The 13,834-nt window shown below is 42.6% G+C and overlaps 1 protein-coding gene across 2 annotated transcripts in view; it reads left to right on the forward strand.

The window, feature by feature from the left end:
- The first annotated feature begins 771 nt into the window (after window positions 1-771).
- Window positions 772-13,834, forward strand: part of Chn1 (chimerin 1) — a 157,817-nt gene continuing 144,754 nt past the window's right edge. The window contains exons 1-2 of one of the 2 annotated variants that reach the window (XM_042694228.1): window positions 772-883; window positions 1,053-1,211. In XM_042694228.1, coding sequence (XP_042550162.1) covers window positions 1,193-1,211 — 19 coding nt within the window. In that variant the 5' untranslated portion in view covers window positions 772-883; window positions 1,053-1,192. Of the gene's footprint in view, window positions 884-1,052; window positions 1,212-1,679; window positions 1,797-13,834 lie in introns of those variants that run through there. The other variant, XM_042694227.1, reaches the window with a different exon arrangement.

The following is a 13,834-nucleotide window of genomic DNA, read 5'->3' on the forward strand; positions in this document are numbered from 1 at the left end:
ATAAATACCAAGAGCTCCAGGGAACAGTCTTTTGTGGCCGGGAAGCGCCGGTCTGGGAGGAATGCTGATTTCTTCCTGAGCCGGAGTACTGGAGGGGTGGTGTGGGAGGGGGAGCCCGGGCTGGAGCGTGGGCCTTGGGACTCAGTATTTCAGGCGGTCCCCGAAGGGTCGCTTTTTCTTTTTTTTAAGCCCGTTTCCCAGTGTATGGCATCTGATCAGACTACTGCTGGCTCCTACACGCCAACGGGGAGAAAAGCCACAGCCAGTCCCGCGGGTCGCCCCGCGGCCCGGGGTCCTGGGTTCCCGCGCGCTAGCCCTGAGGGCGCCTGGAGGAGGCGTCTGCCCACAACCCCGGCCCCAGGCGACCCTGCCGGGCTGCCGGTTCCCGCAGAGCCTCCTCCGCCACTCTCCAGCTTCCGCGCAGCGGATCAGCTTTCCTCCTCCGCGCCCGTCACACCTCATTCATGAAATAGCAGCGAAACCCAGGGATTTCAGTGAAACGACACCCACCGCTCCGCCCCGCCTCGCCCTAGCCCCTCCGGCGGCCTCCTTCACCCCAGCCTCCCGCAACTCCGGGTGGGCGGGCGAGCAGGAGGGCAGGGCAGGGAAGGAGGGCGCGGGGAAGGAGCGCGCGCCCCCGCGCCCCGCGCGCGCCCGTTGCCATGGGAACGCACCGGGTCGCGCCGCCCGAGGGGCCCGGCGGGAGGAGGCGAAGCGGCCGAGCTCGCGGGGGGGACGCTCTCGCAAGATGGCGTCCGCGAGGCCGCGGGATGCGGAGTGAGCGCGCCCCGCTGGGGGCTCTGCCGGGCTGCTTCGCTCCCCGCCGTCGCCGTCACCGCCACTGCGGCGCCGCCTCTCCTCAGCCGAGCCTCCCGCCCCGCAGGTACCGCCGTCCGCCCGCCCGCGCGCGCGCGCGCCCCCCTCGGTCCCTCCTGCCCGCCCTCCCGCGCAGCGGCCAGGTGGCTGCGACAAGTGCCGGCGCGTCGAGGGGTAGCGGGCTCCCCGCGGGCCCGCGCGCCCCACAATAACGCGTGCACAACTTTTTCTTGCAGCGGCCGCTCGCGTCCCGGCCTGCAGCCTCCCCGCACCACGCCCCTCCGAGGTGCGAGCGCTCCTGGGCCGGTGCGGTGATCCCGGGCCGCCGGGAGGAGCGCGAGCCTCGGCTAGCCGCCCGAGCAGGAGCGCCGCTGCCATGGCCCTCACCCTGTTCGGTAAGTGCCGCCGGCCCCGCCCCGCCCCGCGCCGCCGCAGGTGGGCCGCGCCCAGGCCGGGGGGGGGGGGGGAGGGCGGCCACGGGGGCCCGGCGCCCGCCGAGGGGCGCGGCTCGGGCCGCGGGGTCGCGGTGCCCGGAGCGCGGGGCTGCCTCCCTCGCGCCTTTCCCATTGTTTCCTCTCCTGGCAGAGCCGATGGGCGTGTGCTCCCCTGACCAATTCAGGGCTGGGTTGGCTGGGAGGTGCTGGGTGCTTTGTACACGCACAGTGATTCTCCCCCACGCCAACTTGAGAGTGAAGTTGGCGATTGGGTCCAACCTTACCTTTCCCTAGTCGGGAAATAAAGAGGCTAGAAAGTTTTATTTTAAACAAGATGTGTTAGCATCTCCAGCCTCTCTAAAATGACCCAAGTGCGGCTGTTGCTTCCTGTTGAATTGCTGGGAGATTTTGGTTTTGAACTCTGTATGTTCCATTGAAAATATTTGTGAACTTAATCTTGGTTGAAATTGCAAATGTGTACTCTACCGAATGAGAGCAGACGGAAGAAAGTTGGCTACTGGAAGATAACTAATCCGGAGCGTATTTGTGAGTATTCACTAGAAGAGACATGGCATTACTGCAGGACTATTGTTTCAGTGGTTAGGATTTGAAAGTCCCCCTTCCCTCTCTTTTCCAATGATAATGAGCCGGGTTGAAGGACTGAAAAGGTATTTTTTTCTTTTACCAAAGCAACTGATTGGTACTTAGGAACTTCTCATCAGGAAAACCTAGTATATGAAAATTTATGTTCCCACTCTTCAGCTTTTCCATAATCAGGGTACAGTGATCTGCCACTGATAGCTCTAGGGACAGCCTTAGAAAAGTTATCCAGACTATCATATTTCCAGTGAAGTTTTAATCGTGTTATTTGAGGAGGCACATTAGAGGGGTCACATGCCTTAAATTCCTTTCGATGAAAATACTCCGATGTGAATTAAGTGGCTGGGGTCTGAGTTCCTTGTTTCTTCTTTCTCCTGTTTCCCAGTACATGGTATCTAATCTCCATTATTTAATAGGAATGGTTTCTTTCCTTGAATGTGGACTTTTGTACAAACAGTTAAAAATGATGGAAGGTTCTACCCAGGACATACTTTTTAAAAAGTCTGTTGTAGTTAATCAGCGTATTTTCAGAGGTAGATTTCTCCCAAAACAAGTAGCCTAAATTCATTTCCTCCCTAAAGTGATATTCTGAACTTTGAAGACTTTCAAAAGGAAACTTTAAGTCTAGCTTTTAGGATATTGACATTTCTGGTGAGTAAAAACAGATAAATTGGGGAAAATAAGTTCTCAAGGATTCAAAAATTATGTGTTTATCTAGGCAGGGGTGAGGAACACCAGCACGTGGAATTTGACCTCTAGACCAAAGTGTAAGAAATATCTCCCACCTGTCAGAATAAAGTGTCTTTAAGATTTTAAAGTCCACTTGGAGGAAACAAGATTCACTTCCTTTCAATGTGAACATTCTATGTTACAAAGGAAAGTGTCCATGTGAAGAGGTTTTTAAAGTAGTGGTAGATCAACAGCTGTTTTGTGGTTGTAAACTAATCTGGATGTCTGTTAAAAAATGTAGAAGACCAAAGGAGGATATTCTTAGGAGAGGATCACAAAGGCACAGTAACTATGTGCATATTATCGTTAATATTTATTGAAATGAATTCCAAGAAAAGGAAATAAGAGGTGATTTTTTTCTCCTTGTTTCTGTTTTTGTTTATCTTTTGCCTTGTTTGTAAGTTTATTTAAGGGAGGGTTGGGGGGAGCACAAAGGGTGGGACAAAGAGTGAACAAATGGAGCTGTGATAACTTACTAGACACTGTTGAAAATGAACTGTAAAACTTGTAGGTGAGGATGGGAGGGAAAAACTGGGAGAGAGTAAGAGAAGAGCAAGAGAGCAAGACACTGACTTATGCAACTGTAACCCCTCTGTTCATCACTTTTATAATAAATAAATAAATGTATATAATGTAGATTCCTTTGCTCAAAGACACTCCCCTCCCCCATGATTAAGCACTTGAAACAGTTAAGTATCATTGAATTAAAGGTAACTATTAGGAAATTTGATTAAAAATACCTTTTTGTATATGTTAATAGAAGTGTTCAAGGGTTAGAAGAAGAAAAAATTGACAGTGCTGGCGGTTGAATTAATAGATTCATATATGCCAGACATGCATGCTATCACTCAGTTTTATTTCCAATGTATATTTACTCTTAATGACCAACTTAGAATGGAGGAGTAATGAGTTGATAAAGCTCTGTTAGATGGTGATAAGAAGATGGAGAAAGAAAGCAGATTAGATGAACATGTTTTGTCAGTCATCAAGTCCAAGATCAACAGTTTGCACCTAGAATAGTTTATCCCTTGCTTTGTGTCTTATAATTCTACTCAGGCATTTTATAAATGTACAGAATCTTGATATAGAAAGTTTGTGAGCTGAGCTCTTAATCTCAAGGCCAGTGCTCTACCACTTGAGCCATACATAGCACCACTTCCAGTTTTTTGGTGGTTAATTGGAGATAAGAGTCATAGGGACTTTGCAGCCCTGGCTAGCTTTGAACTGTGATCCTCGTTTCTCAGACTACTGAGTAGTTAGGATTACAGGTGTGAGCCACCTGTGCCAGCTTCTTTTATGATTTTTATGGTCTCATTTGGGCATTGAAAATGTGCATCTTTGAAAGTTCAGGGATTTGTAACCATTTTTCTCTACTTTTTTCTTGACCCATGTCTCAGTATGAACCTTCAGATAGTTTTTTTTTTTTTTTAATGTTTTATTTTATTTGTGAACATACTGTACAGAGGGGTTACAATTACATGGGCAGGATAATGTGTACATTTCTTACCAAGTATTGCAGCCTCCTCCTTTGTTTACCCTTCACATCCCTTCCCAGCCTCCCCCCTCCCCCCCTTCAGATAGTTTTTTAAATCATCCTATCTCAAAAGTTATGTGGCTATAACTCAGACCCCACCCACTTTGCTCATTTGTTCAGCAGACTTCTGTTATAACTTCTTAGTGCTTGAATATTGGTATTATTCCATAGTCTTTTTAGAACTATACCAAATGCGCCCAATTTGCTCACTACCCAATTCCATGTAGTTACTGGTACATAACCAAGTATAGGCTTTGTTGAACCTTCTTGGTAGGGAAGCACATGTTCTTTTGTAACTACTGGGATAATAGAGAAGTCTGAGATCATCAGATCATCAAATTTAGAACATTTTAGCTGGTGTACCTGAGAGGGTGTTCTGATTGGCCATGCCAATAGAGCTCTCAGCCAAATTGGGGAAATAAATAGTCTGCCAGGGCATCCCTGGGCAGTATTTTCCATCACTTATAGCTTAATGGGGCAATGGTTTACTGCCCAGACCGATAGATGGAATTTCAGTATGATCCCTCTGTTGGCTGCACCTTGAATAATGCTCTGCCATGAATCACTTTTTTGTTTTGTTTTGTTTTTTGGGTCCGGTCGTGGGACCTGAACTCTGGGCCTGGGCACTGTCTCTCAGCTCTTCAGCTCAAGGCTAGCGCTCTACCACTTGAGCCACAGCACCACTTCTGGCTTTTTTTTTTCTGCTTATGTGGTGCTGAGGAATCGAACCCAGGGCCTTGAGCATGCAAGTCAAGCGCTCTACCACTGAACCAACTTCCTAGCCCCATGAATCACTTTTAATATTTTCTTGTCATATTTCTTCAGACCCTCTGCCACAGAAACTTTTTCATTATCTTTTTTTAGCATTGTCAAGGTCCTGATACACCCACCTGTAGACATCTTTGTAGAGTTATTTCTGAGTGATTATAAGGCTGTGGCTTTTTTTTATATATATAGCTAGAAAATTTTCTTGTTGTTCATATGATTAACCTGAAATTAAAATTTATTTTCAAAAAGTTGAGTCAGTTGAACATTTTTAGTGTGATTTACTTGACCAAAAAGGAAAGTTCCACTTGGCTACATTCTCTGCTAATTTTTCTTTTTTCTTCTTATTGTTTGGGCTTGAAGTCAGGGTGAGGTGCAGTCCCTTGGCATTTTTGCTCAAGAATAGTGCTCTATCATTTGAGATACAGCTCCACTTCTGACCTTTTGGAAGTTTATTGGAGATAAGAATCTCACAAATTTTCCTGCACAGGCTTGCTTTGAACCTCGATTAGTAGGTCTTAGCCTCCTGAGTAAGTAGAATTACAGGCAAGAGCCACCATCTCCCAGTCTCTGCTGATATATATATATGTATGTATATTTAATTTGTTCTGAAGAATGTGAGGTGGCCCAGTGAAAGCACAGCCAAGTTTTCTCTTTTTACTTGACCTCAAACCACTATTATTTAAGTGCTTGCCTTCATCTTTTCTTTTACCAGTGTCAAAAATCTAGTATTTAAAATTTAAGATTTATGTTGTGTGGGGATCTGGCACCATGTAGAGAGTCTAAAGATTTATAGCTGTTATAATTTTAATTATCACTATCTGTGTACCATGAATAAAGAAATATCGGTGTGTGTGTGTGTGTGTGTGTGTGTGTGTGTGTGTGTGTGTGTGTGTGTGTATGTGTGCGTGCGTGCATATGCACAAGCACTAGCCAGTAATGGGGCTTGAATTTAGGGTCTTGAGGGCTTGCTTGGCTTCTTCAAAAGCTGAAAATTGGCTCTCTACTATTCGAGCCAACTCCACTTCCTGCTTTTTTTGCTGGTTCATTGCAGAAGAGAGTCTAATAGCCTGGCTTCAAACCTTGATCCTCAGGTCTCATCTTCCTGAATAGCTAGGATAACAGGCATGAAACATTGAACCTGGTTTTCAAATTGAATTACTGACCATTTCTGAGTTATTCTTTCTTTGAAATTGATTTTCAAAATTTTGATATTTTATTGATTAATACAATCTTACTATCTTTAAAAATAAGATAGAAGGAAACTAAGAACACAGGATAATGTGACAATATTTTACCTTAAAAATCATGTTGAAGGCTGGGAATGTGGCTTAGTGGTAGAATTCTTGTCTAGCATGCACAAAACCCTGAGTTTGATTCCTCAACACCACATAATCAGAAAAAGCCAGAAGTGGTGCTGTGGCTCAAGTGGTAGAGTGTTAGCCTTGAGCAAAAAGAAGCTTTAGGGACAGGGCTTTGGCCCTGAGTTCAAGCCCCAGGACTGGAAAGAAAAAAAGAAAGAAAAAAATCATGTTGAATAAAAAGTCATTTAACAGTTAAAAATATAATTCTTAGTTTCTTTTTATAAAAGTGAATACTTTGTGTATATACTGTACTTTATACTTACTAATAGATTTTACTTATTCCTTTAATTTTTTTTTTTTTGTGGTCCTGAGGTTTGACACAGATCCTATACTTGCCAAGTAAGTCCTCTATAACTTGAGCCATGTCCTTGAATACTTTTTTATTTTTATTTTTTGGTCATGGAGTTTGAACTCTGGGCCTGGACACTGTCCCTAAGCTCTTCAACTAAAGGTGAATGCTCTGCCACTTGAGTGACAGCGCCACTTCAGGTTTCTGGTGGTTAATTGGAGATGAGTTTCATGGACTTTCCTTCCCTGGGCTAGTTTTGAACCATGATCTTCAGATCTCAGCTACTGAGCAGTTAGGATTACATATGTGAGCCACTGGTACTCGGCTCCTTGAGTACTTTAATTAATTAATTAATTTTTGCCAGTCATGGGGCTTGAACTCAGGGCTTGGGCACTGTTCTTGAGCATCTTTTGCTCAAGGTTAGCACTCCACCTCTTGAGCCACAGCATCACTTCTGGATTTTTCTGTTTATGTGGTGCTGAGGAATCGAACCCAGGGCTTCATGCATGGTAGGCAAGCACTCTACCACCAAACCACATTCCCAGCTCCATCCTTGAATACTTTGAAAGGGTAAATTTTGTAGTATGTGATGTATATCTCAGTTAAACTGTAATTGGTAAAAAGCCATCTGAACTAAAGCAACAAAAACAACAAAAGCAGTTTAAATAATTTAGTTCTCTTAAACTGTTAAAAAAGAATAAACTAGTTTTAGTTGAATGACTTTATATCCCAGGACTTTTTAGAACTTTTCATGTTTCTGAAAATTGAGAGGTAAAGTGCTCTTGCCTATTTTGAATGGGTTTAAACTGAGAAAAGTGACCACTTCTTGGAAAGAATTACTGGTTGTGACAGTTTAGTAATTTGTGGAAGGAGGAAGATGAGTCAGTTCAAGCCTGTTGCCAGCTACTAAGTGGAGTGGCATGGGGCCATCTCATTGTTTTTCACCCAGCTGCACTGAAAGTTGTTCCTTTCCCTTTCTACTTGTGCTGTTTTACCTTTCAACTTCATTGGACTACATACATTTCATTATTGGAGGAAAGATATAAAAAAAGAATGTAGCCTAGGAAACATCTCCATTGAGTGCATCCTCTAGGCTCTTCAAACTGCTGGCCTTCCTGCTTTTCCCAAATCTGCCATTAGCACATATTTTCAGCCCACACAGAATATTCTGTTTTGTGGCTTTTATGTAGAACTTTGTTGTTATGGTTTAAGCTCCTCATTGGCTGTGAAATTGTATCAGTAGAGATGACTTGGGATTTGGAGTAGCCTGTTCTAGGACCAACAACAGGTGAGTGCTGTAGCTGTCCATTGAGGGGTATGCTGGACTGAAATACTTGCCTCCATAGACCTTTCTTTTTTTTTTTTTGGGTCCGGTCGTGGGGCCTGAACTCTGGTCCTGGGCGCTGTCCCTCAGCTCTTCAGCTCAAGGCTAGCGCTGTACGACTTGAGCCACAGTGCCACTTCCGGCTTTTTTTCTTTTTGCTTATATGGTGCTGGGGAATCGAACCCAGGGCCTCAGGCATGCAAGGCAAGCGCTCTACCACTGAGCTACCTTCCCAGCCCTCCATAGATCTTTCATGGCAAATGAATTTTATAACATGCTAGTGTAAAGAATGAGGACTACCAGACTGGATGTAGATATAAATCTTCATAAAGCCCTGAAGAATTATTTTAACTCATGGATTGGAGATTTTTTTTTTAAAGTGACAAGACCTAGGACAAACATTTTTTTTTTTTTTTTGAGGGAATTGCACTACCAGAGAAAACACAGTGACTGAAGTTTCCTTTAAAGGGGGAGACATTGTTAAGAAGGGTTTGTAGGGATGGGGGAAAGATAGAGAATATTGGTAAATGAGAGGAGGAAGCAGACACAGAGAAGTGTTATTTTCTAATATTTTACTTAACAGCTCTTGTGTTTTTCTGTTTTATCATTTGCTAACTCATCTATTTGTTGAATGGTCTTGAGTCTCCAATATGTGCAAGGTATGGATTGTTTTCTGCTTTCAAGATGGGAGAAAGGCAAACAATAAAAATGTATATATTGTGCAGCAAGTGCTATGAAGAAAAATAAAGCAGGGTGAAAAGTATGGGACTGTGGTAACAGGTGAGGGCAGAGACAGCCGGGAGAGAGGACCCAGATCAGTTAGGGGCCTGTAAACTACGGTTAAGTTCTTTAGATTTCACTGAATGAAATAGACATCATGGATGATGATCTTTCTATAGCATGCAGTGTAGTTGGATTTTAGAGTAAGAGAGGATTGTTTAACCTTTCTCTGCCATGTATCAACTGTATATTCTCTTAGTTTCCTTATATATGAGGGACTATTCTTTTTTTTTTTTTTTTTGGTTGGTCCTGGGGCTTGAACTCTGGGCCTGGGCATTGTCCATCAGCTCTTCAGCTCAAGGCCAGTGCTCTACCACTTGAGACACAGTGCCACTTCTGGTTTTCTAGTGGTTTATTGGAGATAAGAGTCTCATGGTGTTTCCTGCTTGGACTGGCTTTGAACCGTGATCCTCAGATCTCAGCTTCTGGAGTAGCTAGGATTATAGGCGTGAGCCATCGGTGCCTGGTGAGGGGATAGTTCTTTCTAGGTAAGTTTTTCATGTAAGCAGAAATTATTGCAATCATGTATGTGAATATAATAGTACAGTATTGAAAATATATATATAGTATTGTCACCACTATTATCACTACTACAATTATGAACAAAGATCAAAATGTTTCTCCATTTGTTTCTTTTTTGAGGTTCTGGGCATCATACCTTGAACTTCAGACATGCTATAGTCAAGTGCTCTACCACTAAGCTGCAAACCCTATTTCTCTCCCTGTGTTTAGACAGCTCTGTTAAATCTCTTGAAAAAGTGTTCTGTAATATTTTTCCTTACATGTGTTACTGAAGATGTGTCATGTGTCACTGTAGATGTGTTTGAGAATGCTGTGCTGGAGACTTGACCTAGTTCAGGGCATTTACAGCAGAGATCAGATCTCTGATAGTGCAGGCCATTGTGACATTTCCACTGTGCTCAGAAAATGTAAAACATACACAGGCCAACATGTAACAATCACTTCTCTTGTGTAATCAAGACTAAAATCAGATGAAGTCCCTTCTCTTTTGGCACTTCAGTACATCAAGGATGTAAACTTGATGTCTGATACATAATAGGACACAATCCAAGTTTATTGAATAAATGAAGCAACAACAAATAACCACATAAAAATGGATGATCATTTCTGTATTCATAACCCATGAACCATTTAAACTTTTGTGTTCAGTTACCTTTTTTCCTCCTGTTACTTTACTCGTACATTAAATCTGCCTTTGAAATTAGTTGCACAGTTCACTTTTCTACTTTAAATCCTCCATTGGTTCTCTATTACCATTCAGGGTAAGTACAGCTTCCCTAGTTAGCATGTCAGCTGTCAAGAAAGGCCTCCTGCTTACCTTCTTGTCTGGCTTTATCTTTTATTCTCCACCCCTGAGAGGCTATGCTTAAGCTATACTGACCTACTTGAATTTGCTCTGTATGCCTTTGGCACCATCATTGCCCTAACTAATTTTCTTTTTTTTTTTTGGTCGGTCATAGTGCTTGAACTCTGTGCCTGGGCACTGTCCCTCAACTCTTCAGCACAAGGCAAGTGCTTTACCACTTGAGCCACAGTGCCACTTCTGGTTTTCTGGTGGTTTATTGGAGATAAGATTTTCATGGACTTTCCTGCCTGGGCTGGCTTTGAACCATGATCTTCAAATCTCAACCTCCTGAGTAGCTAGTATTACAGGCGTGAGCCACCAGCACCTGGCCCTAACTCATTTTTATCCCTAACTCATTTTTATCCCAACTTGCTTTTACATATCTTTTACAACTTGGCATGAATAGCTAGTTTTTCTAAGTGGTCTTCCTTTTTTCTCTATCTGTGGTGCCCTGTATACCTCTGCCCTAGCATTTATCTGTGGTAATATAATGATTGGCTTAAACTGTTCTGTCTCCTCCACCAAGTCATGTTCCCTAATGGAAAAGCTATGAACCTCTTTATCCTTAACTGCCAGAGTCTGCACCAGCTATTTAATAAATATTTGATGAATGTTATTTACTAAGATGAATATGTAGCTCTTAGATTAGGGACTTAATTGTAGGGCTCCAGTCCATATGATATATAATATAGTTTGTTGTTATTTTTGTGCTGATCCTGGGGCTTGAACTCAGGGCTAGTGTGCTGTCCTTGAGCTTTATTTGCTCAAGGCTAGCACTCTACCACCTGAGCCACAGCTCCACTTTTGACTTTTTGGAAGTTCATTGGCGATAAGACACTCACAGAGGGGCTGGGAAGGTGGCTCAGTGGTAGAGCGCTTGCCTTGCATGCCTGAGGCCCTGGGTTCGATTCCTCAGCACCACATAAGCAAAAAGAAAAAAAGCCGGAAGTGGCACTGTGGCTCAAGTGGTAGAGAGCTAGCCTTGAGCTGAAGAGCTGAGGGACAGCGCCCAGGCCCAGAGTTCAGGCCCGACGACCGGACCCAAAAAAAAAAAAAAAAAAAAAAAAGACACTCACAGACTTTCCTGCCTGGCCTGGCTTGAACCTGGATCCTCATCCTGAATAGCTAGGATTATAGACATGAGCTACCAGTGCCCTGCTTCACCCAGCTTTTTGTTATTTTAACAAATTTACTACATGTGCCATTCTGTCATTCGTTGGCTCCATCTTCTATAGTGGATTCTTCAACTGCAAACATACAGGCTTGAATAAAAAGAAGTCTCTCTGGGAACATATTCTTTGAGGTTTAACTATAATATTACTAACAACCAACAGATGTTTGTAAATTATTTGGCATAATTAGATAACAAATTCTACTTCATTAAGCTATTGTTCATTTTCATTTCAGTAGCACAAAGAAATTGCACATAAATTAACTTGGTTTGTTCGTGTTTTTCCCTCACTGCAGGGAACATAATCAAATTGAATAGGAATTCAATATGAAAATGGCTAGTTTAACCTTTTAGAGGTCTGAAAACAAAAACAGCATATTTTGTAATAGTAAATATGTATGCTACATGAATATTCCATTAGTTTTCATATGGTTATTAGAGGAATATATGCAACCATTTAAATATATCTTTATATGTGTTAAAGAAGACTTATTTTTGCTATTTATTAATGTTTGTCTTCTAAGAAGAATCTGAAGTGACTTAGGAAAAGAGACAGTGTAAGAATATAGTAAACATGTTGGGTTTCATTTTTCTCTGCCTTGTTTCATTAGTTTCTTCCTCTAACCCTGCCTTGTTTCTTTCTGATTAGAGTGATGCTTTGCCATTCTATGTGATAACTTTTTCAACTTTAGTACCCTTGTGAGCACCATTATGAACTATTAGCACTTCCCATAATCAGTTTTTTTTTAGAACAGCCAATATACTCCTATCTCTACCACTTTCATCTCTCTAGCCCTGTACACCTGCTGATCCTTTGACCTTCTCTCCTCTTCCCAACTTTAGTGCCACAGAGCAGTGGTTTTCTCATAATTACATATGTAAATGTCATTCTTTCCTAATGAAAAAGAGAGAAAAAAATTTGACACTTGTTAAAATGGGAATACTTATTTAAAATGACTATGATAAGTATCAGTACTAATGTAATAGATTGAGCTCAATTCTGAATTGCATAATCCCGGAATAGGCTTGGGAGAAGTAGATGGGAAGTTATTAAGAGGATACATTAAAGTGTGTGTGTGTGTGTGTGTGTGTGTGTGTGTGTGTGTGTGTGTGTGTGTGTGTGTGTGTGTGTGTACATGCACCAAGGAATTTTTTTTTTTTTTGGTGGTTGTGGGGCCTGAACTCAGGGCCTGGGCTCTACCCTAAGCTCTTTTGCTCAAGGGTAGTGCTCTACCACTTTGATCCACACCCCCACTTCTGGTTTTTGAGTGGTTAATTGGAGAAAAGAGTCTCAAGGGGACTTTTCTGCCTGGCCTGGCTTTGGATGGAGATCCTTAGATCTCAGCCTCCTGAGTAGCTAGGATTACAGGTGTGAGCCACCAGCCCCCAGTAAACATTACAATTGTGTCTCTCTTGTTTTTGGTGCTATCATGTTGGGCTTGAACTTAGAGCCTACATGCTGTTCCTTTGCTTTTGTGTTGAAGACTGTACCACTTGAGCCATGGCTTGATAACCTGACCTAATAGAATTCCTACTTAGCTTTAGGTGACAGGCATCTGCCACTATGCCAAGTTATTGTCTGAGAATGGGCCTTGGAAACCTTTTCTGCCTTGGCTGGCCTCAAACTGTGATCCTGTGATCTCTCCCTCCCAGGCACTAGGATTATTGGTGCTGTACTTGACTTTTTTTTTTTTTTTTGGATAGGCTCTTGCATAGCCTAGGCCAATCTCAAACTCCTGATCCTCTTGTCTTAGCCTGTAGAATGCTGGGATTAAAGATGTACACTGCTATACCCTGCTTGATAATTGTTTTTAACATTGCTAAATAGAAGTCACTAAGCAGTTTACTAAAGCTCACACTAGCAATTGTTTTTCAGAATGTGCTGGAATATGTTATCCTCTATAGAAAATAACTCACTGGTTTATTGGATATTTCCCACGTTGCTTATAATATTAAATTTAATTGTAAAAAATATTTGAGTAAATTGACTGCCAGTTGTGAAAACATAAATTGTTTTGGTGATATTGCCTTTCAAGTATTAGAATTACAGGTGCTGGTTTTCTCAGATTTGGATTTATAAAGATGTTCAATATTCATTTATACAGAATAGGTAAAGAATACACACACCAAAAACAATTCATATTTCTTTTTCTTCCTCATAATGTTTAAAAATTAACGAGAGACTTAAAGCTTATATTTCTTTTTTTTTTTTTGGGTCCGGTCGTGGGCCCTGAACTCTGGGCCTGGGCGCTGTCCCTCAGCTCTTCATTTTAAAGCTAACACTCTACCACTCGAGCCACAGCACCACTTCCAGCTTTTTCTGGTTATGTGGTGCTGAGGAATCGAACCCAGGGCCTCATGCATGCAAGGCAAGCGCTCTACCACTGAGCCACCTTCCCAGCCCCTAAACTTATATTTTTTGAATGGAAAATAATTGTCTGAGCTTACCAGTGCTTTTAGGTGATGTTAAAGGTTAAATTTACTTCAAAAGGACAAGAAAAAGCACCAAGATGTGTTATAAAAGGAAAGGAAGAAACAGATCAGTTGCTATACATTATTAGAGAGATTGGTAGAACACTCTGAGGCCTGTTTTTCTGAATTTTCCAGGTGGCAGTTGGTTCTCTGGAGAGCCACAAGCCTTCCTTTTGCCACCCTATAGCTG

Source organism: Dipodomys spectabilis, unplaced genomic scaffold, assembly GCF_019054845.1.
Source record: "Dipodomys spectabilis isolate Male_0828 unplaced genomic scaffold, ASM1905484v1 ptg000174l, whole genome shotgun sequence".
Taxonomy (NCBI): domain Eukaryota; kingdom Metazoa; phylum Chordata; class Mammalia; order Rodentia; family Heteromyidae; genus Dipodomys; species Dipodomys spectabilis.